A 24,748-nucleotide genomic window follows, 5' to 3' on the forward strand; every position below is an offset into this window, starting at 1 on the left:
TGTGTACACTTAGTTCGTTCATATTACTTTTTAAATAATAATTCCAGTGATGGGCTTCCATTTAAGATTTATGAAATTTATGAGATAAATTATTTGATAGAATAATCGAGGTCGTTTAAGTCTTTTCCAGACAGGTCAACCTACCTGATCCAAGGCCACTCCACTTCTGTTTTTGGGTGAGTTGATTCATTTAATTTAATTGGTCAGGTCTTATAATTTCTTTTTTTTATTTTTTTTTTATTATTGCTCTTTTTTTATAAATTAAGGTTGCAATTCTTTATAAACTTGATAATTGTTTTGGCTATATTTTTATCTAAAATTGATATATTTTCAATTAAAAAGAGGGCAGCACATTTGAGTCTTAATAAGTTGTCCCTTAAGATATTGCATTTCAATATTAAATTTGGGCAAGTCCGGAACAAGTGATTGACATTTTTTATTGGAAAGCCGCATTCACATTCAGGTAACTCACGTAAACTAAATTTTGTTTTAGTCTCATTTGTGTATGCGTAGCTCACTACTAATTGAGAATTGTTGTATGTTGACGACAATTTAAGTTTTTGAAGTGTTTAAGTTTTGCAGTAGTAATAAAAATATTTATAGTAAAGTTATTCATGTAATATGATCCGGTACCTATGTTGATTTTCTCTATGTGTTGTTCATCTAAGGAGATAGTTTGGTCTCAGAAACGATATAATTTCCTTGAAGGTAACCCGATTCTCTACGGAACTCCCCATTAACGCAGCATCTTTTGCCGCCCTATCTACTTTTTCTTTATCACCTATGCCTTTATGTGCGGGGCACCACGTGAATTTAAATGAGAAGCCTAAACTAATCGCCTCTGATATTTTGTATTTTAACTCAGCATCTTGTGGATTATGTTTTCTCAAAAGGGCGAGGTCGATAACGAGAGCAACTGTCTCAGATTTAAGAAACGCCGCGATTAATCCGGATTATTACCACCCTTAGATTTTGATCTTATGGATAATATTCCAGTTGAGAACTTGCCCGAATGAATGTACTGTTCGAACTCAACCAATCGGAGTTCGAGCAGTATATTCATTCATTAGCTCTCCCCCTCCCTAGCTCATCTCCTTAAACAAAAAGATAAAATCATTATCGTTACATATTATAATCAAAGAAATAATTAAATAAAGTTTATAATTTCGTAACCGACAAATCTTTATTCGTATAAAGATACTAATCCTCCAATTTCGATCCTTGCTCTCAGCATCCCGAAGTATTGCCGGACCAGCAGGTAGCCTCAAAAGAACAAAGAGCGCCCCTATCTCACGCGACCGAGGTATGGGAATAGGCAGGTCTGTCTTCCAGGATGTGACAGTATATAAATTATAACAACAAAATAGTATACAGGAATGTCGTTCGTGAGATTCCCCAGGGCTCCGTTTTAGGTCTAATCTTGTGAAATATGGCGTACGACAGGGTGCTGTGGATGTTCCTGCCGGACGGAACTAATATAATAGGATTTGCCGATGGCGCTTTGTTACTAATAACACGAGGGACGATCTGAATCACCTCATTCCCAGAGCCAAATAAATTCGACAAAACGAATATAATTCTGTTTGAGAAGAATATAAACAACATGCCGGAACTCCACGTTCAAATGGAAGGCAGATTTATACAAGTCAGAAAATCCATTAAGTACCTGAGCGTGATCATCGATAGCAAATGGGATTTTGGAGAACGCTTGCAGATGGTCATACCCAGGGTCGAGAGAATGGCACTCTCGTTATCGAGAATCATACCGAATCTTGGGAGGGGGGGAGACTGGATAGACGATATAGGCGCTTATACGCTAAAGTCGCTCACTCGGTTATAATGTACGGATCACCAATATGGGTACACCAAATATACAGGAATAAAAACGTTAAAACAAAGTTCAGGAGAATGCAAAGGCGTATAGCCCATAGAGTCCTTATGTCCTACAGGACTTTATCCAATGAGGTCTCCATGTTTATAGCAAAAATGTTGCCGATGGATTTGCTCAAAAAAGCATTAAGCTACATATCTAAGATTTAAGATGGCTAGAAAAAATAATAAAATTTTAACTCCGCAAACTAAACAATTTATAAGACAAAAGGAAACGGACAGCTCTTGAAGCATAAAGACTTCACCTGAAGCAATTGGGTCCGGGTGCGTCCGGCAGGAGGATTCGAGAGGCGTTTTTGCCTGTTCTAGAAGAATGGTATCGAAAAACATGCGTAGAAACATTAACATTTAGATTGACATAAATCGTGACTGACCACGAATGTTTTAATAAATTTCTGAAAAGAATTGGCAAATTGGAACTCCAGTGTATGCATATTATGACTTCATCAAAGATAATGCTCAGCACATACTAAAGTTTCATAAGGTATAGATTAAGGAAACGAGTAAGTTGGAGAATATGGTGGAAATAAAAAAACTCGCAAACAAAAAAAAGGTTAAGTTTACTTGCAGTAAATAAGCCAAATCTTCCTAAGAAAAAAATACTTAAATCTTCTACCATTATCTTTAACAGCAAGGATAACACAATATTTACAAAAAAGCGAGAGAGAAAGTCTCTCTCGATTAACTAGGCACAAGAGACACGAGAATTAAAAAAACCGCTACTGGCGGCATCGTCATAATATTGCTGGCGCTGACAATAAAGAAAAGGCGTACAAACTTGCAAAATGCTTAAAAAGAACGCTGGCGGAAGATAGGGTCACGATCAATAAACAAATTAGAAGTGCTGAAATCCGAATATACGGATACGACAAATAAGCTCCTTCGAAATAATTGAGAAAATAGTATCAGAGGGAAACTGCCACCCCATAAACATCAAGATAAAGCCCCTTAGAATCATAAGAAACGGATTATCTACCATATAGGGAAAGCGTCCTCTAACTAGTACAATCAAAATGGTTGAAAAAAAAAAAATTAAAATTGGATGGGCGATCGCCCGTGTTAAATTCCTCAAATAATCTCTAAAGTGTTCGAGATGTTTTGCCTTGGGCAATGCTATACAGCGTTGCCCAAAAGAGGACAATGTTTTAATTGTGGAAACGGGGGTCATCAAATTAAAACTGCAAAAACAAACCTTTCTGGAAAAACTTTGCCACAACTATTTATAAGATAAATTAGCAGTCAGATTGATTTGTGCGGAAATTAAGCGCTTAGATGTAATAGTCGCTGCCAATAAATTTAATATCATGGCGTTTTATAAATATGTAAGTCACATCTATAATTTTAATATTTTAGTTGAGGACATTCCTGTTCCCGCCTCCAGTTCCCTCAAATATCTAGGCCTAAGAATAAATAACAAAAAATCAGCTACAATCAATAAATATTGGACGACTAATAATCCAAGATGACTTCTTGACAATAAAAGAAATCTTTAAGTTGGTCCCCAAACTTCAAAAAACCGTCGTTTATTTTTGCTTTAATTAAACATATCCTAAATTCTCAACTGCTTGTGTTCTACTTGCACATTCTGCAATGGCCATTATAAAAGCCATGATAGGCTTTATAACATCATCTCAAGAGCCCTAGCCCATTCTGAGCCTATAGTTCTAGTAGAGATTTCTAGATTCATAAAGATAATCAAGCAGAAAAAAGATGAACATAGGACTTTCTGGTCATATCACAGAATCCTAAAACCAATTGACGGTACTCTTAATGCGGTTAATTTTCCCAACGTGGCTGTTGCATCCGTAGAATATTTAAAGACATATAGTCCTACTACATTCAGGAATATTGTGACACCAAAAATTCCAACAATGCCAGAAATTGTTAAAAAGGCAAAAAATATAGATATAAGAGATATTTACAAAGAAAAAGTAACAAAACTAAGAGGCAAAGCTGGGAGCTCAAAAGCTTAATCTAGATATTAGTAAACTAATAAAAATATTGCATAATATTTGTTTGCTCATGTAATCCAACACATAAAATTATGTGTTTACATACATTAAACTTGATATATCACAAAATATTTCAAAACAACTTACAATTCTAAATTCAAATTAACTATTAATATAGTCATGAACAACACGCGCAAACATGCGTGAACGCGTTCATGCAAGCGTTGATACATACACCTACATGCGTAGATGTAGTGACTCCAGACTGCAGTCTCTAGATATCGTCACGTATCGGCCCGAGATGTTACTTCTTTTCGCTTTTCTTTTTGTTAGAGCAACACCCCAAGCCGTCCAACAAAAAAAAAAAAAAAAAAAAAATAAAAACTGCCTAAAAACAAAAAACGGAACGTTTCATCGCTGCCTGCTAATGAAAAATTTGAGAATGCTTGAGTACGGATCGCATCACTAAGAAAATTTCGACGATCACTGTCGGCATTCATTTCATAGCGACGATCGAAAACGGACACTCGAAATAGGGCAATAGCTCTATCACGAGAGCAAGACAAAACTAGAAACGCGCGTGAAGATTTAGTACATAAATAGAGCAATAGCTGTGCGCGAAATGCGAGTGCATCACAGATCGTTGACCACGTGCCCGCATATTGGAGCTCTTGAGTGGAAAGTCGGAGTAGTGCTGAATCGAAATGAAACGAACAAAGCTCGAAAAGCTCTCGACAGAGCAGTTGAAAAAAAAGGCGCTGAAACGGCTTTATCATAGCGAAAAAAAGGACCGTCATTATAGAGGCGCTCGCCCGCTTTAAGAGAGTTCCCGCCGAACCCTCTGAGAGAAGCGAGGCATCGCAGGACAATTTGGAACAAAGAACCGGGCAGGTTACTCCACTGAAGAACCGCCATATAATGACGAAGGTGCTCAGAGATTTGCTCTCATCAATGACCTCAATGGCGCGGAGCCAACAAGAAATGTTGCGTCAGCAGCAGCTCTTTATGCAACTACAGCAACAACTGCAGCAACAACAGTTCGCGCAGTTTAGAGAATTACTCGCGCAAGAAAGACGTCCGCCTGCAATCATAGTGCAGGACTCCTGTGTCGGAGGCTTCCGCTCCCTCCCGCGAGTTTCTAGCGGAACCGTCGCCATTATCCTACAGACACGTGATGACTCACAGGTCGAATCCTCCCAGGCATCGTTACCGCGCGTATTACCGGTTCAATCAAAGAAATACTATAAGACATCTCAATAATATATGCGGTACATTGACTTATACATACATGTCTGTGACTAATACACAAATAAACTGTTTCTAAAAAAAAAAAAACTACGTATAAAGCTAGTGGCACACAATACTTGTTTTCGCACAAGATTGGTTACTGGATGGAAATACTGTTCTGATTAGTGCATTTTCATCCATCTTCAGAAATGCACCAATCAGAACAGAGTATTTCCATACAGCAAGCAATCCAGCACGAAAACAAGTATTGTATGCCGTTGGTTTAACTTAATCCTTATACAACCGATAAAATAAATGCATTATTTTATATGCCAAAGAACAATTCTAAATGATGGATTTTAGGCTTTTCTAATTTAAAAAATTCAACATTTTGATTCTTTTTTCCTATAAAGTAAGTGAATTATTTAATTTTACTTAGACATAAATAATTTGGATCGGCTATTTTAAATCCACCATCTTAGATTTTATCACTTAATCAATAGATTTATAATCAGCATGTTTAAAGAAGCCGATTTAGACTCATTTTGATAAATCATTTAGACAGGTATGTAAACAGTGACTTCAAAACCCAGTAGATACTAATTATAATAAAAAAAAATCATTGTACAGCAGCTGAGATATCAGCGCTTTTTGACGATCGTCAAAAAGACTAAGGAAAAGAGGAAGGGAGAGAGGAAACCCGCAATAGGAAAAAAGATACCTTCCACAATACGCGAGTCACCCTTTATACTCTCTGCATATTGTAATGCCAAAGTCGCCAATATTTATGTATACAGCACCGATTCAATATGTATACAGCGCCTGAATAAAAAGCTTTAACAAGTAGCTTTTCGTTAAAAAAATAATCGCCAATCATTCACCTGCGAAACGTCATAACTCCCGCTCCCTCAAGTTCCCATTATAGAACTTGCTATTTATTCCTACTAGAATTCATTTTTACCAAAATAATGTGAATAGATAAAATATTCCATTTATTTCCATTTAAAAGAAAAAATTATTAATCAAAAAATTATGTACATACTTAGTGTAAATAGATTAAAAAATAAATAAGAACTAAAAACCCTTTTGAAATTTTTGTTCAAAACAAAGTAAAAATAAGTACAATGAAAGCTTCGTATTGCCACTTTCCAATTTATTGCGTTTCCCCTCAATGCCTTCTCCATTGTCTCATTAAAAAGAAAATCTATCCTCCCACTTGTACGTAATATACGTGCTACCGCGCTACCGCACATTATCCCCACGCAGCTTGCTAACGCCGTGTACGCCGCTCGCTCGCCCCTTCCCCTTCCCCCTTTCTTTATGTCGATAGAGTGAGATTATTTCGCAGTGCCACAATTTCAGTCAATATTACGGTGCAAACCCATAAGACTGTGGCAATGTGGAGCTTTTACTACACATTTTTTAAAAAATTTTGTTTATCACAATTCTTCACATGTTCTCGAAATTTTGACATTTAAATTCGAGACACTCTACATATGTCAAATTGATAATATTTATTTATTAAAAAAAACAAAAGCATTACTTATACGTGTTTCTCCACATAATCTGCAGCCATTTGTCGTACGCGCTCTGTAGCCTCGGATGTACCATATTTTTCCTCAAAATTTATAAATTTTGTAAAAAGAGTTTTCATTTTCCTTGGTGGAAGTGTTTGAACGCATGCCCGTTCTAAAACTTTCCTGCAAATAAGCAAATATAAAATTTATTATATAACAAACTCAAATCTGTGAAATAAGCATACTACAGGATATTCGGCAATAGATAAAGAGAGACAATTTAAGAAATAATTCTAAATTATAGAACAAGAAAAAATCAAGAATAATAAAATTAAAATTAAAAAGTAACGTTTTTAATTATTAATATTTATTTATTTACATTCTTAAACATTTGCTATTAATATTTAAACATTTTTGTATTATTGTATTATTATTATTCAATCAATTATTATTCTTGATTTTCTTATTTTATTATATAAAGTCACTCCTTAAATTTTCTCTTACCTATAATACAGAATGTTGCATAATATACTCAAATAGATTATTTAAAAACAACATAAGTCACTTTTGCCAAAATTAAAATATTAAAAGAATTAAAATTAGGGAAGATAAATATTTCATTTAATAACCATGTTAGTTGGCTCTTTTTCTGAATACCAAGTCTACAAAACTATTATTCAGATAAGAATTAAATCGATGATTATGTTGTAATATATTCTGTAATACACTCAATAATAAATCACTTTAATATATTGAAATTCAATGTTACAAACTTTTTTTGTAAATTGCGAATTTTTTTTCAACAATAAAATTGAATATTTTTCTTAAGAGGATGCTGGACTGCTGCTCGAACTTGATCGAGGTCGATAATGTAGAGTTATTCATGCACATCATTAATGAGATTTCGTATATATTTTCTTTACAGATTAAAAAATTTTTTTCCAGAATTAAAGTACACTTATTTATCAATCTGTGAATTGGATTTTATATCGAGAACGAAAAAAATTTTTTTCATATTACTCTACTTATCGACTTCTTCCGAATCCGTACTCACACATATACATACAAGATTTTCATAGAGACAAATCTATTATACTGAAGCGTTTAGGCTCATTTCCAAAAGCATAGAATTGTTCTTTCTTGTAATGCAACGTGTGAGGCACGCTTGTTTTGTACGTACAAAGTCTAAACTTTTATGTGCAGCAAATGTTGTCATAAGTCGACCACACAGAAGTCGATCACATACATGTAATTTCCTAACTTTTGTTCGTTTTTCATATAAATTTGTGTGCAGCGCACTCCGTTATTGTCTATACTATAATTCTGGAGAAGGATTTTTAATTCTGTGTAATCAACAAAGAGAATTTTCGCAAGAACTATAATCGCGGTTTAATCGGTAAAACAGACCTGTTCAGCATCGTCTTAAGGGAATGCTGGAGTCGTCTGTTTTACCGATTGAACACTAATTATTTTCTTTTTCACTTGGCTCTTAATTGATTTCATAGAATTGTAAATTCTTCTCCAGAATTAAAGTATAGACAATAACAAACTCTGCTAGATACAATTTTCCTTAAAAAAACAAGAAAAAATTAAAAAATTATACTTTTGTGCAGTCGTCTCGTAACTTTCATCCACAACACTAAGTTTTAAAGACTCTTTATGTACAAAATAACTATTATGCAGGGTTTGTCACTATAGGAAAGAATAATAATGTGCTTTCAGAACAGCCGAAGCTTTTGATATAAGAGAAAAATTTCTATGAAAATTTCACGTGTGTGAATGCGGATTCGGAAGAAGTCGATAAATAGAGTGATATAAAAAAAAATTTTTTGTTCTCGATATAAAATCCAATTCACAGATTGATATTAATATGTGTACTTTAATTCTAGAAAAGAATTTCCAAATCTATGAAAGAAATATATACAAAATCTCATTAATGATGTGCACGAATGACTCTACGTTATCGGCCTCGATCAAGTTTGAGAGACAGTCCAGCATCTCCTTAAAACGTAACTTATTCTTGTATAACGTCCTTAAAAAAATGTCATCATTTACAGAATTTCACAATTAAAGAGCATAGTTTTTATAACGAGCCGTCTACCACTGCCTCCGGAGGCACAAGCAAGTGTCGGGCCGTTACACCCTACCTAGTGTGGTACCCCTCCTCCGTTCTTTTTTGCCCCCCGCGTCACCAAGTGGAGGATATATAAGCCCTCCATTGACAACGGAAAGGCATTTCTCCCCGGTCTGTGCAGTGAACAGACCATTCCTCCTGGTGGACTGAGCCAGGCCTCTTAGCGCGTGTATTGAACGCCGAACCTCACCCGCGATCCTAACCTAACCTAACCTAACCTAACCTAACACGCACTGATTGCAAGTGCCTCCCCAGCCGTGCACTAAGCGGCAGCACACCGCCACGTTCCGCACCCCGACTCCTGACTCGCGCACTCAATGGCCAAATCTCGACGCCGTCACCAGGGACCCCGTAGTGAAGGCCACCGGCTTCGCGTACGACCACCCTCGAGGAAGCGATCACCGGGACAGCCCATGACACAAACAGCTGATCGAGCACGAGGCCCCACGCCGCATTGCGCAGCTACGCACCGTGTCCGCCAATCCGAGCGCCGCATCCAACCACCGCAGCCAACTCAAACGCCGCGTCGCACCACGCAGTCGCGACCGTACCGGCGTACCGCCGCCGCTAACCCGAGCGCCGCATCCACTGCGATCGACCGCTACCGCCAATCCGCGTACCGACCTACCGGCGCGGCGGCGCACTGCCGTAATCAACCCGAGCGTCGCGTGACCCCCAGCCCCAGACGGCTCCGCGCGCACGCGCGTCGCGACACCCACGAACACTGCGTACCTTTGCGTACCTCGCAAGACGAGGCGATATACGTGTAAATATTATAGGAATCATTGTTCGTATTAAGCCTTCGGCACACAATACAATTTTTCATGCTAGATCTAACTAAAGTCTTCGGCACACGATACGATTTTTCATGCTAGATCGCATACGAGGCGTCTTACTACGTATCCTCATTGGCTTACGATTGGTGAATCATCCGAGCCAATCAGAACACATATTAAGATGCCTCGTATGCGATATAGCATGAAAAATCGTATCGTGTGCCGAAGGCTTAATTAGGTACGTTTACTATTATCAGAGAGGAACCTGAGAGCGGCCACCGTGGCTTTTTTCGTGCGACCAATATTTGACTAGCATCAGCGCCAAACGTGGATGTAAAGCCCGTTCTACATTAATTGCAGTCGCCAGTTGTAATTTGCAACACCCAATAAATGTCGAGCTTTAACTAGAAACTAAGCGCCTATTGGATGTCGCAAGTCGCAACTAGCTGCTTGCGATTAATGTAAAACAGACTTTACATCCACGTTTGGCGCTGATGCTAGTCAAATATCGGTCGCACGAAAAAGGCCGCGGTGGCCGCTCTCAGGTTTCTCTCTGCTATTATTAATAAATCATTGTCATTAGTTATAGAAATCATTGTCATTAGTTATAGAAATCACTGTCTCATCACTCAACCAGTCTACCGCACAAACCCTGAATCCCGCGGCTATCCGTTAGCCAATCAAATTCAGAATTCACGGATATTTTTAAAAATAAAAAATAGTTAAAAATTCCGTTTTATATGTATAATGTTTTATATGTATAAATAAAAATAATAATATAAAGTCAACATTTTCAAAATTAATTTTCTTACTAATTGTAAAATATTTCTCTTATATGTTTTTAATTATTTATACCACTGTAATTGAGTGATGAATAAAAACTAGATAGGTTTTTAATTCTGTAAAATTGTAATTTTTTCTTTAATTTGTCAAATAACCGATTCATTTGTAATAAAATTATAAATATATATACCTGGCTAAATCAATGTTTTCAGACTTTATCAAGCAGTCCACATAACACGACCACACATCAACACGTTTTGGATAAGAACTTAGGATATTCTCAAATAATGTTTGCGCGCGTTCTGTGTCTCCATGTTTGTTCTCCAAATGCGCAAATCTTACCAATACGTTTACATCTGTAAATACATAATTTTAAATATAAAAAATTATAATAATAAAATTTCAAAAAGTAAAATTATTAATAAATAGAAAGAAAATTTGACTTTTGTTAATTATTTTTTAGAAAAATTCCCTAACTGAAGCTTGAAAAAAGCATTAAATAAAAACAAAGAAAAAAAATATAAATTTTAAATGTATACATATTAATTTTAAACAAAAAATATAAAATTTTTTAATAATAAAAAATAAAAGCTAACTTTTAAAGTATTTTTAAAATATTATTAATTAATAAAAAAAACTTTAATCTTGTTTTTACAAAGTGCATTTATCTTTTCATCTACTTCTGCAATTTCTTGAATTTTGTCATAAATTTGTGATATAACTACATCCCAGATAGCCAAGCGAGATTAAGCATATCGGGCAAATTAATGTACTGCATGTATGTTGTGAACTTGCCCACAATTTGCTGTCGTTGTAATTTAACGTGGAACAAAGTTAACATTAGGAGAGCAAATGACCTTCATGAGTTTATATAATTATAAGTGCATGCATTGAGAAATAATAAATTTGTCACATTGACAGCAATTGTGCATGCATATTGACAACTTGCCGTCAGTTTGTTGAATTCTAATGTAGAATTTTACATGATGTCAGAACAACAGACAGTTTGAAGAAACACCTTGGCTTTAGTTTGATAAAATTAATAGGGAATAAGTGACAGCAAAATAACAACACATTGCCTTTATTTGGCTATCTGGGATTCTTTGATTTCTAAGTTTTTTATGTTATCAAACTATTTTTTTTCTCACGTTTTTCGTCTATCCATATTTTAACTCTTCTCCTTTTTAATAATTTAGAATATTCCTAACAAATTTCACACACAATTTCAAATAATTTGTATTATAAACTTGTTAATTTCAAAAATAAGCAATATTAAGGGGTCATAGAAGTCACACTAGATATATATGCGGGGGCGTTACGAGGCAGTACGCATTATATATTCCAGCATAGGATTTAAAGGGATGCAAAATTTGGAGGATGACTATCGGCAACTGGCGAGGCAACTTTTTTAAAATTAAAATTAATTTTTTCAAAATTAAACTTAATAAAAAATTATTTTAGAGGTACAATGACACAAAAGCGACTATATGATTTAGCACTTTTATTAATCGAAAGTGAAATAGCTAACAATTTTGATTAAAAAGATGTTACAGAAATATTCGCAAACGTTAAGGCCAGAAATCAATTTTTTAATTGTTTTTCTTGTTTTTTAAAATTTCTATTATTTCTATTATTTCTATTATTTTTTCATATATTTTCTTTTAATTTTCATTTTTTACAAACTGTATGTATTACTTAAAAATATAATATAAAATATATTACCATCTTATGTTAATGTTAAAACAAAAAAATAAAATTATATATAAAATTTTCAAAATATAAGAATTATTAAAAAATATAAAAATATACAAAATTGCAAAAACTTATAAAAATAAAAAAACGGAACCGAATTCCTGCCTCGTCGTGATTCTGTTGGTAACGTTAAAAACAGAAACTTTTTAGCTTCTTTTTTTGTCTTTGTAGTTTCATACTGAAGCACGTGAGCGATTCTCAACATAGGGACGCATAAGCGAGTCGTAACGGCACCTTGTATGTATATTTCAATTAACTATTTAAATACTTGAACTGAAATTTGTGCATTTAAGTTAAATACATAAATTCTTGAACTGACAAAATTTTAATTTAGTTAGAAAATTTTGTGAAACTAACAATATTTTTTACTCAGTGCATAAATTCATTTATCTATACAATTTATTGCATGTAATTTTAATTTTTATTTAAAATAAAATGTTCTTTTTCAATAGAAAATTACTTTATTTTAAACACAATTATTAAGACCATATTTTATTTAAACAGTATTGTATAACATAAACTTTTATATAATAAATGTAATAAACTTTTATATAATGTAATTCTTTGGTATACTATACATTAAATGGTATATAATAATAATTGTAAATTTCCATTGAAATTTGATGATACAGTAACTTCTTTAAATCATCGTATTGTATCCAGGAATTATCTCTTCTATGGCAAATAACAATAAAGTGTCCTATTGTTTTTGGATCAGAACTGCGGGTTACAGACGATCTTAGATTAATGACTTCTCTTAAGTGATACGTTTAAGACATAAAACTACATTGCAGCTCAAAAATTGAAACGTACGTATTCTACGAGCTCGTAAATGGACAAACGATATTTAGTTGTGAAATGAATAGTCTGCGTGATTTTAAGTACAATCCTCTCTTGTGCTTGGGAGATTTTGAGATGATCTTATTATAAAAGGGTTATAATAAACTCAAAGATCGGAATTGTATGCATTGTAAGAGTTAATCTTTGAAATTTTGTATACTACATTCTTAACATAATTCTTAATAGGTTTCATTTTTTCTGACATTTTTTCGAGTTGCAGAGCGTTGTTTGGGGGAGAGATGAGCTTAATAATTGCAACTATATCAGCTTAAAAGCTCATAATTCTCTCGCAATGATTCAATATCTTAATTTTCTTCACAAAAAATGTTAAATTCCTACTCAGAATAAGCTCAAAAATTTTAACTTGTGGCATGCAAGAGCTTATAAATAGCTTATAATTTTGTGTTATTCATTTTTTTATTTTTGCATGGTGGGGTGGCCAACTCGACAGAGGTGTAATAATAAATTTAAGTTTAATATCTTTGCTCGTTTATTTCATTCTGATTATTTTAAATCACATAAGAGGCAATTCTCTACATTTTGATTAATACATCACAATAAAAGTTAATATCAATACAAAAATTTATGTAAAAAATCAGATTTATATTATTATATAATTACATTTTCATTAAGGTACATTTATATAATATTCCTTATTGAAATAATTTGTGATTCAGGTAGAAAATTGCCACCAAATTTTTTGTATTACTTTTAAATGTAATATAAATAATTTTTTTTTAATTTTGTATTTTAAAAATATCTGTAATATATCTGTAATAATTTTTTAAAAAGTTTAAAAATGTAAAATTGACGTATTATAAATTTAATCTTATCTTAGATAAATAAATTACTTAATTCTCCCAATTGTGTCAGTTTTCACTGACCATTTTTTATTTCCCTAACTTTTTCCCCACTTTTTCTGATCTAACAACTCTGAAAAAAGCGATATGTGTACTTACGTTGAGACGCGGGCAAGGATTGCAATGCTCGTTGCATAATTTGCCGTGATTTTTCTTTCATGCCAATTTTCAGCAACGCAGCACCGCAGTCTATCCACGTTTGGGAATCCTGTTTGAACTTGCCTATCACGGTATTGATCAATTTCTCAAGTTCTATTTTTCTACCAGCGTCTGCCTGTACAGTCAGCATGTGCATATACACTTTATACGCATCGTTCGTCCTTACAGCTTCCTGAAAGACATCATTCAGGGACTCGATAGTGCCGTATCTGGATTCCAAATTAAGCCACGCGTTCCATATGTTTAATCGTTCGTTCTCCTCTCTAAAATTAATCGTTTTAATAGCTCGTCTCGCAACCGCTCGCGCTTTGTCAATCTCTGTAGCCTGCAAATGATATGCTATGTACTGCAGCCATACTAATGAGCTATCAGGACTCGATAAGACTAATCTGTCGAACTGATCAACTGAATTGGGTGCTTGATTACTAGCTAAAGCTTCCTCCCGTTGACGGATTTCGCGTTCCTTCTGTCGCTCTTGCTCTCGCCGCTCGGCTGCACTCAGCTTTTTCTTCTTTCCTTTGGATTCTTCTTCAGGCTCCTCGTCGTCACTAGATGTGACAGCATTAGCAGAAACGGGCAATTTTTCTTTATCCCAAGAAAACCCACATTCTGGTATGCGTAATCGTGCCACTGATTCATTCGCCTCCGTTTCACTCTCATCGACGGTATCTTCGTCCAATTCCGAATTTTCATCTATATCTTTTATTCTATTCTTCTCTTTGACTTTATTTTTATTCTTCTCATTTGCTCTTTCATTCAAGACTTTCTTTGACACTTCTTTTGCTTTCTTTGTAGATAGGTCTACAAGATCAACATTGTGCGGCTCAGACTTATTTCTCTTTAATTGTTTATTCTTGGTAGGAGACAGTTCCTTTACAATTTTGTCCTTTGATTGTTTATTTTTGGTAGGAAGCAATTTCTGTACAATTTTGTCCTTTGGAGTTTCAAATGCAGACTTTAGCATACAAATCGGGACGATAGTCTCATCTCTTCTCGTTATAACGTACAATCGAATCTTAGCGTGGACCTTGTAAGGCGTCAGATCAGGAGAACTGTCGTTCACGTGTCGGCGGACAGGCAATGCTGCCAGATATCCTGTGCCGTTCCGTTTCACAAGAACAAGTATCAACCACTTGGTAATCATCAAGATCTCCGCTCTTAACGCAACTCCAGTAGGCAGTTCTGGTAGCGTTTTCTGTTTCGAACTAATGCCATTTATTATTTTTGGTAACAACGACACGTCAACGAGCTCGTGGACGTAATTTTTCCACAGGATGGTACCAAACACTTTATCCCCTAACTGAGGATCGCCGAAACAATGATCTTTGCGTACCGTCCCCATCAATTGATTATCTAACTGAAGCACTAAACCGTGATCAGTTATTTTTTTGACAATACCAGTAACCTTTTGACCCAAAATTACCGACGAAATCGGCCTGTTCTCATAAAACGTGTTCTTCATTAGTTCCAACAATTTACTGAGATACAAACTCAGGACGTCCACTGCCGCCATCATCTTCATCTCGTACTCAGACGGACTCTCCCACACGTCCTTCAATGACATCGTTAGAGACAATTGCTTCTCTCGTGCGTTGATAGCTGTAATTTTAACAAACAGTATCTGATTTGTGTATAGCTGTTCAAAACTGCTAACATTCTTATACGATACAAATCCGAATTTAGAGTAATCTTCAATTGGCAGAACGACCGTCACACCAGTCTGCAATTTGTCTCGGATCGTGCATGGAATACAATCGCCAATTTTTAACGAGTCGAAGCTTCTGTATTTCTTCGGCGTCACAAAAGTGCGCGACAGTATCATAGTTGGTTTTGTAGCAAACACAAAAGCCGAAATTATGTCTCCGGGAGTACACCTTGATGCCAGCAAGCTGCCAATCTCGATGCACGGCGCCATGTGACCTGCCGGCAAGAAACCTGTCACAATGTTTTCGTTGTCTTTTTTCTGTATCTTCAAGTATACTCCTTTGACAGACGATTCCGTCACTGTCCCTTCAATCGTTTCGCCAATTAAAAAGCTAACAGCTTGCTGTTTCTCATTTTCAGTAATAACTCTTAATTTCATTTTATATTTGTCTTTTTCTATCGATTCAACGCACACTATAACCGTCTGGCCGATGGAAAAGTTCCAATTCATATTATACGTTTCTTTGTCTAACGTAGTGCGTGGAACCCATCCCTTTAACTTTCCATAAAATCTCACCAATAAGCCATTCCTGTTTATCATGGCAATCGTGCCGTGATATTTTAATCCGCATTCGACTTTATCAAAATCATGTAAAACTGGCAGCTCACTCTTTACCAATGATTGCTTCAGCGTAAATTTTATTTGGTTCTTATTATCAATATCTAAGACCCTCGCCTGGACGTTATCTCCGATTTTCAGTTTATGCAAAGCGCTCAAGCCACTATCAGATACATGTTCTGTTGGGACATATCCCCAGATCTTTCCCACTTGCACATGCATAAAGCCACGAGTAGTTTCGATATGCATAATCGTCACAGTGAGAATATCACCAATATTAAGATCAAAAGGTGAAAAATATTTTTCTTTCAAAATATCTTCTTCCATCGTGCAGATATAAAAGTGATCCATCCAGCTATATGCAAGTATTCTACATTTGTGTATAGAACCTTCCTTAAACTCGGTCGAAACTTTAGTAAATGGAACATTAATTCTTCGCAAAGACATATACCCACGTAGTCCAGATTTAGATAACTTAAGAATTATTCCACTGGACTCCCTATATAGAACCTTAGCCTTGTTTATAATATCACCTACGCGCAACTTCTCCTTTTCAGATGCATCGGTTAATGAACTAAAGTATGCTAATTTCACAGTCGGCAATATATATAATAGCGTGCCAGTTATTTCCATATTTTCTACATATGTGGATAAAGAGTTGTCCAAATAAATTCGATTTATATATCCGACATTATTTTTTCCAAATGTAACTTGTACACCATTGGAAAGCACCTTTGTTATACAAAGTAGCAATTTTGTCCCTGGTGTTAAAACATCTAAAGATGTTATGTCATGTCCAATAGCATTGTCGATCTTCTTCCTTATAGTTGACAATTTGATAACCGACATATTATCTACCGTTTTTATTTCTTTTATAGCGCATAAAAGTTGATGGCCTGGAACTACATAATTCATAATATTAACAGACTACATGATAAATATATATAACAATCTCATATAGATTTTGTTGAGACATAGTAATTGAATGTTAAAATTACATTACACCCATTTGTACAAAATGTTTATATTTATATTTTGAATAAATTACACACATTCTTTAAAAATTCTTTGTAACATTCTATTTTTATTAAACATACTTTATTTACTGTTATTTTTTATTGTTATAATATTAAAATTTAACTGTTTGAGTGCCAGGTTATTGCAAAAATCTTATTAAATGTCATTCAGTATGATAGGACTTGTTTAATATGATCTCAAAAAATACTAAACAGTGATTGCTTGTTTCATTTTAATGAAAATTTTATACTGAAGTTAGAGGACGTGCGTCGAACAGCATGACTACGCTATGTGGCACTTAAGCTGTTAAAAATTGATAAAAATATCAAATTTTTTGTGTAAGTACTCAAGTATTTTTGTTTAAATATTGAGGACAATTTATACATAATTTTTATTACAATTCTAAGCTTAGTTGTTCTGTAAAAAAATTATTTTTTAAATTTTTTAAATTAATTGTTCAAATTATAGACCTGTTCTTTTTAGTTAAACTTCTAAATACATGGTTTATCTTTCTTCCTTTTTCTTCCCTATTAAAGAAGAAAAATAAACTATTCTCAACTGTTTAAAAAGTTCAAATAAAAAGAATAGTTCTCATGTTAAATACTGAAAATATTTACATTAAAAAATCATATTTTTTAATTTCCACTAAAGCACATTTCTTATTAAAATTAATTTTTGATCCAGATAAAAATTGTCATCAATTTTTTGCATTATTTTTACCCTTTGTTGCATAAACTTTTCTGCTAAACATATTTGACTAAATTTTAGTATATGGCTTTTTGAGTATTGTTGAGTTATGGCTTTTAAGCACAAACCTAAAGTAAAAATTAGAGAAAATTAAAACGCAGATTTAATATAATCATCAAATTAAAAAAATTAACTATAGTTTATTTATGTATATTTTGTGACAAAAAAAAGAAGAGAAAATTTCCCTCGACGTCAATGCTCGATTTTGCTCCTCGGGGGTTGCTGAGAACTCTATGCTCTAATTGTTTTGCCCTGGTGTCGATGGCCCTAAATGTAAATTGTAATTGTAAATCTAAACGTTACGCGACGCGCCAAAAACATCGACAGGTTGTATCGATCTGTATCGACTCTCATCGATTGTGGAGCCCCGAAAGAAGCCGAGCCATGCTGTAAGCCGGCACAGGGGAAGGGAACACTTCCCTTCCGTCTGTCGAAGCGGCGAGTCGTCGGTACGTGAGGAGCTATTGTAAAATACGAGCGAATATAAAACTAGTTGTAATTTGATATCTTGAAGTGATGTCGATGGGAGCGAACCAATGCAATTCAAAATTGCAATTCAGAGCCGTAACTTTGTAAGTTAAATAAACTCATATCTCTGTCTAATTTCATGTAATCTTGCAAATCAATTATCTCCCGGGTCCGCCAACGGAACCCGCCTTGTGAGTCTCGTCCTTAATTTTCCTCGTAATTATCTCGTGATTATCAGTTCTGTAAAACTGATTGGCGCCCAAAATTTTATTTGAAATAATATTAAATAAACATTAAATTTAATCAAATTATTTTAAGTAAAGATCTAGAGCCCTGTCAGCCGAGAGACCCCGGCCGCGGCAGGTGTAAGTTTATTGAAACTGTCTCAATTTTAATATGTAAAAATTTTTTAAGTTTTTGATTTCAATAGTAAAGATGATAATAGGTACCGCCTCAAAAATCAGCTCTAAAGTTACTAATTCTGTATCAACGAAATTAACACGTAATTAATGACATAACATGGCTTTTTGCATCTGGAATTTGAAGTACAAAATCTATTGCAAAAAATATATAATAATTGAACTAAATCTGAACAATTTTTTTTAATCTTGTAAAATTTAATTCTGATTTTAATAATAAAATTTTACATATATATTAATAAGACAAATAGATATATGTATAATAATTGTATATTTAAGGGGATCCTAAAGCTGTCCCCTGTTTTACCGATTATTTTGATTATTTTCAATTCACTAATCTTTTAATTGTATTTACAGAATTAAAATTTCTTTTCCACAATTAAAGTACAGGCAGTAACATAATGCGCACGTAAGAATTTTATACAAAAAACGAAAAAAAGTTTAATATATACTAATTAAAATTTTTGTTTTTTTATATAAAATTCTTACGTGCGCATTATGTTACCGTTTGTACTTTAATTGTGAAAAAGGATTTTTAATTCTATAAGTACAATTAAAAGATTAATAAATTAAAAATAATCAAAATAATCTATAAAACAGGACAGCTTTAGCATCACCTTAACCCTCTGCCTACACAATGTTTTTCTTCTAATTCCTGCACACATTTAAAAATGCTCGCTACTTAAAAGTATTTAGCAAAGGGGCGTTGAGACTGGGGGAAGGGGGAGTTAGAGCTGGTAGAATCATCAACATAAAGTATAAACTGCGTAAAACGAATCAAAAGTGAGTTCAACTGTGGAAGGACAGTACAAATTGTCGATCAATTCTGTCTTTTTCTAGTCATAAAAAAACGAAGACAGAGCTAATTGGCGGCCATTGCTCTCACTTTTTTTTTTCTGAACCTAGTTTCGCATATAAATAATATAGGGATGGCGCAGTCCATGCTCTAAGTCAGTCTAAGTCGATAAGTAGAATCTCTAACTCCCCTCGCCCCCTTCCCCAGGCCCAATGCCCCCATGCCCTTGCTAAATACTTTTAAGTAGCAAGTATTTCAAAATCAGCTTGGGCTACATAACTCAGGGTGTAGGCAGAGGATTATGTTATTTACATACATACACAAGTCTCAAAAACATAATGATACCAAACATGTTACATAAATTATATAAAAACTGTTTATGTATGTAAAAAAGAATATAACACATTTTGCAACAAGGGATTACAATGCAAAAAATTATAAAATAATCTAACTTTTTCATTATTTTGAAAATAGATGTAATACAATATAGTGTATAGTGAGAATATTTTTAATATAGAATCTATATTGATTTTTCAGTAATTATTTACAATACTTTTCCGAATTTTGATATTTTTTCATAACTTTCTTGGTAAACAGCTTTGTTGTGACTCCGACAACGATAATCAATTGGGGGAGCCCAAAAAATATATAACCTACTAATTTTTTGGCCATTTTTTTTAAATACTTTTTCGTATGTTCGACGTATTCGTATAACGACACACACGACTTCTACCCGTCTGGTACAGCAGAGAATGCGTAGGTAGGGGGGGGCGGAGCCCTGCACTCCCTCCCCGTAATTTTTTCTAACCTAACCTAACCTAACCTAACCTAACCCAAACATTTTAAAGCTATTTGGTTAATGGAAAAACATCATGGAAACGTACAGCGTGGAAAGTCGCAAATCTATGTGGTATATATAGTACAAGCGTGGATGTCGTTTACTTTACGTAAGGTACTGTATCGTATTTATGAAACGTAAAGTAAACAACGTCCACACTTGTACAGTATCACATAGATTTATGACTTTCCACGCTATTCGTTTCCAATGTTTTTGCATTAACCAAATAGTGACTTCAAAATGTTTGGGTTAGGTTAGGAAAAATTACGGAGAAGGGGTGCAGGAAAAGAGCGGAGCCCCACCCCGGCCCACGCGTTCTTTACATAACCCTTTGCTTTAAATTTTAAGAATAATAATAATTATTAAACTTTTTCGTCAATTTTAACTGTTAATATCTCCCTTTGCGGGGTAGAGCAACGCTTTTTTCTGCCAGATTCGTTCGTTTTGTGCGGTGAGGAATGAGCTCTCTTTAAGTATTACTAAAACATTCTAGTGCAAGTTAAAAAAAGTATGGTATTTATTAAACTTTTGTGTTAATAATTTTTTGTGTATAACTAAAAAACTAAGGCCGAGCGGCGGTAACAGGTAAAGGAGAAGTTGTTCAGAATGATGACCTTGACAACATATTTGAAGGTCACCACAATCGGTGAGGAATCGCCAATGTAAATAATTACCAAATTATTTCGAAAATATAGCTCAAAAAATTAGGTTACATATTTTTCGGCTCTCCCGATTGATTATATCGTTGTCGGAGTCACAACAAAGCTGTTTACCAAGAAAGTTATAAAAAATATCAAAATTCGGAAAAGTACCTATTGTAAATAATTACCAATTTTTCTTTATATTGATTCTTAATGTTACGAGAACGTTGAAACAGCATTAAATAAATTAACTTTTAAAAAATAAAAAATATTTTTTATTAAATAAAAAGTATTATTACATATACATTTTTTAGTATACATTTAGTATACATTTTTTAGCATATGGAATTCTAAAAAATATTAATTTATATTTTTTCAGCAAGTTGTCAAAAATTATTTTGATGTCAATAGTTAGTCAATTTAAATTTATACATATTACCTATATGAAATGTGTTATAATAAAAAGATTGAATAAAAAATGTTATACATAACTAAACTTGTTAATAAAATTAACTCTAATTATACAAAAGTAAAAGATTATTTCTTTCATAAAATTTAATATTGAAATAACTTTTACACTATAAAATATTAAATAACGATGTAGATAAATCATGTTTCTAAATTGTGGAAAAAACCTAAATTTAAAAAATATTAATTTTTATTATTTAAAATTGGTTTTTGTAATGTTCTAAACTTTAATTACACACACACACACACAGAGAGTAAATTTTAGAAAGATAAGAGAATCAAATAAATAAAATTTAGATAAAATATTAATTGTTAAAAAAGATTTTTTCCAATTTAAAAACTAATTTTACACACTTGTTTCAATTCAATGTTCTTTTAAATATAAAATTTAATATTATATATAAAATCTACATTATATATACATTAAATAAATATTGAATCAATATTTAATGTTCCTGAATGTTGAATTCTAATGGCTGGGAGATATTCAATAAACATTGAACATTGAACATGTTTACCATGTTTTCGTAATGTTAAATTTACATTTTAAAATATTGATTTGCAACAATGTCATTTCCCTTTTTCAAAATGTTGTTTCAACGTTTGTGTGAAACTACTACTTATTACATAAGCAAAATTAGCTATACTTACAGTATTGGTTTCCTTTATCAACATCCTCAGTAGATATAAATGCTCTAACATTAGCTATGCCTGTGTCAACTACATAACCATAATCCTCTATACTTTTAACAGTGCAAGTTACCTTTGTATCTTTTGCAAGGTAATTACTGTGAACATTCTGATTTATCAATTGTGGCTCCATAGATAAGGTACAAAACCATTTATCTTTAACATTTATACCCTTTACATAGCATGTTACATAATCACCAGATTTAAACAAATCTGGCAAGGGCTTGTATTCATTTGACTGGACGGCTCTTGTGTCAATTATATCTTGTAACAGATTTGTGTATGCCTGGCTAAGATCTGTGGCTTGTACACGTCCTAAAAATCCACCTGGCAATGATACCAACAATTCATATTCCGACACTTCAGAAACTCGACCATGGAGTACTAGTCCTTCACATAACATCATTTTTGACAATCGGTCTGCAGTAGTAGTAATAAGATTTGTTTCTTGTACAATCACACAATCAATTTTTTTCTTCATCTGGATTTTACGCCTTTTAGGTTTAAGTTTCTCCTCAAATGGCTGAGATAAAAAATATTATTATTAGTTATATCTATATAATAATCTAGATAAATTCTTGTATATAAAATTGGATATCAATAATATATTGAATACACAAACAAAAATTTTAAATGCTACAAATACTTCAAAGCACTTTGACTTACCAATTACGACAAAAAATCTTTGCTTTGAACCATTTATAACATCAAACAAAACATAAAATAGCATTAAAAAATTTGTAGTATACATTAAAAAATAATGCAAAATATTTTTTACATAAAATGTTATACTTTCCTCAATTTTCTTTTAAAATGTATACTCTAGCTAAGATAGATTTAGTTCTCTTTCAGAAGAAATAAAAAATGAAATCGTATATACTTACTACATCTGCAGATCTCTTAATTTCAGGTTTCTTTCCTCCTCGAGGAAAACTTTCCAGCGTCATCTGAAAATGTTTAAAAACACTTACACATTTATTACAAAAAAATTATTAAAATTAAATTGTAACCGATTTCTAAATATAACATTATAAGAATATTAACAACTACTTCAGTTGTAATCTAATCTTGAGTTGCTAATTTATTAATTATAGATTTCGAACATTTTTACGAATGTTTTATTGCCAAATTACATATTCTACGTCTTAATTCACATAAATCATGTTACCTTAATTCAAAATAATTAATATCGATACGAGAACTTAACACCACAAGTGTACAAGAATGTGTAGGCATCAACAGGCATCAAGGCATGTGCAGGCCATGTGAGACCATCAAAGACCATGTGCAAGCCACTGCAAGCGCGTACATGATCATCTTCGAATAATAAAATAGTTAGATATGACTAGAGATACTATAAGGCCGGATCTACAATAGGTGTAGTAAGCCTTAGGCCGGATCTACAATAGGTGTAGTAAGCCTTATGTTATAAGAAATTGACCAATTATAATCGAATATGAGAAGAATAATCAAATATAACTGGTTAATTCTTTATGGCATAAGGCTTACTACACTATTGTAGATCCGGGCTTATGCCATTAAGGGCCACCGCACAAGCTTTTTCGTAACACGTTACGTTACGTTAAGTGCTCCATAAATCTAAGTTCGTACTTAAAATTAAACTTACATCAACGCACAAAGAAACTTTTAACGTAAGTTCCTAAGTTCTTACGTTAAGGATTTCTTTGTGCGTTGATTTAAGTTAAATTTTAAGTACAACTTAGGTTCGTATGGAGTACTTAACGTAACGTAACGCGTTATGGAAGAGTTTGTGCGGTGGCCCTAAGGATGGGATTCATAAAGACCTATAATCAAAGATGCGCCAATGGCCTCCCACCATGACTGCTATCCACCATCTTGTACCCATACGGAGACTGGATGGGGGCTGGGTCTGGAGTAGTGGAGATAGTAAACAATGCGAGCTTGCTCCAAGTTGTACGCAGCCATATAACAGATGCAAATTTAATTTTTCTTGTTCTTCCTGAGTGTATCGTCAAAATATAGTGACCCTCGAGAGTGCAGAGATTGAATTACCTTATAATTTCTGACACATATTCCTTTAACCTATACTGCTCAACACAGAGCACTCTCCCCTCTTCCTCGCCCAGCGTGGGTACGCAATGGCGGATAAACCATGTGACTCAAGTGACCAATCAAAATTGGGTTCGCCATTGGCGAATCTTTGATTATAGGTCTTTAGGGATTCATAGATCGATCTTAAGCTCAAGCATTGTCTTAAGTCTAGCTTTGAGCCGACTTGAGACTTACTTAACCAATGAAATAACAGCATTGACGTCTCAAGATCGTGCTTAAGCTGGAACTTGAATAAGATTCGACTATGAATTCCGGCCTAAGAATTAACCAATTATAATTGAATATGAAAATAATACTCGAATATAATTGGTTAATTCCTTATGGCTTAAGGCTTACTACATCTATTGTAGATCCGGCCTAAGGCCGAAATCACCTGGTGCGGAATAGAGCTGCGGAATAGAACGTGCGTCATAGAAG

At 33.7% G+C, this 24,748-nt stretch overlaps 2 protein-coding genes across 3 annotated transcripts; one reads left to right on the forward strand and one right to left on the reverse strand.

Annotated features, from left to right (window-relative positions):
* Positions 1-1,602: 1,602 nt before the first annotated feature.
* On the reverse strand, positions 1,603-23,652 carry LOC105834407 (protein RRP5 homolog). 2 transcript variants are annotated; one of them, XM_036292796.1, is made up of 6 exons: positions 23,406-23,647; positions 23,122-23,184; positions 22,199-22,760; positions 13,831-17,055; positions 10,470-10,635; positions 1,603-6,769 (listed from the first exon to the last, which is right to left on the reverse strand). In XM_036292796.1, exons 2-6 carry the CDS (start codon positions 23,182-23,184, stop codon positions 6,613-6,615), a joined length of 4,173 nt encoding a protein of 1,390 aa, XP_036148689.1. In that variant the 5' UTR covers positions 23,406-23,647; the 3' UTR covers positions 1,603-6,612. The 2 variants fall into 2 exon arrangements, with proteins under 2 accessions (XP_036148689.1, XP_036148690.1); XM_036292797.1 differs by lacking the exons at positions 1,603-6,769; positions 10,470-10,635 and adding an exon at positions 12,539-12,751 and having other exon boundaries at positions 23,406-23,652.
* On the forward strand, positions 1,604-2,040 carry LOC105833426. The gene is made up of 2 exons (XM_012675163.1): positions 1,604-1,833; positions 1,878-2,040. Exons 1-2 carry the CDS (start codon positions 1,604-1,606, stop codon positions 2,038-2,040), a joined length of 393 nt encoding a protein of 130 aa, XP_012530617.1.
* Positions 23,653-24,748: the final 1,096 nt, after the last annotated feature.

This window comes from Monomorium pharaonis, chromosome 10 (genome assembly GCF_013373865.1).
Source record: "Monomorium pharaonis isolate MP-MQ-018 chromosome 10, ASM1337386v2, whole genome shotgun sequence".
NCBI classification, from domain to species: Eukaryota; Metazoa; Arthropoda; class Insecta; order Hymenoptera; family Formicidae; genus Monomorium; species Monomorium pharaonis.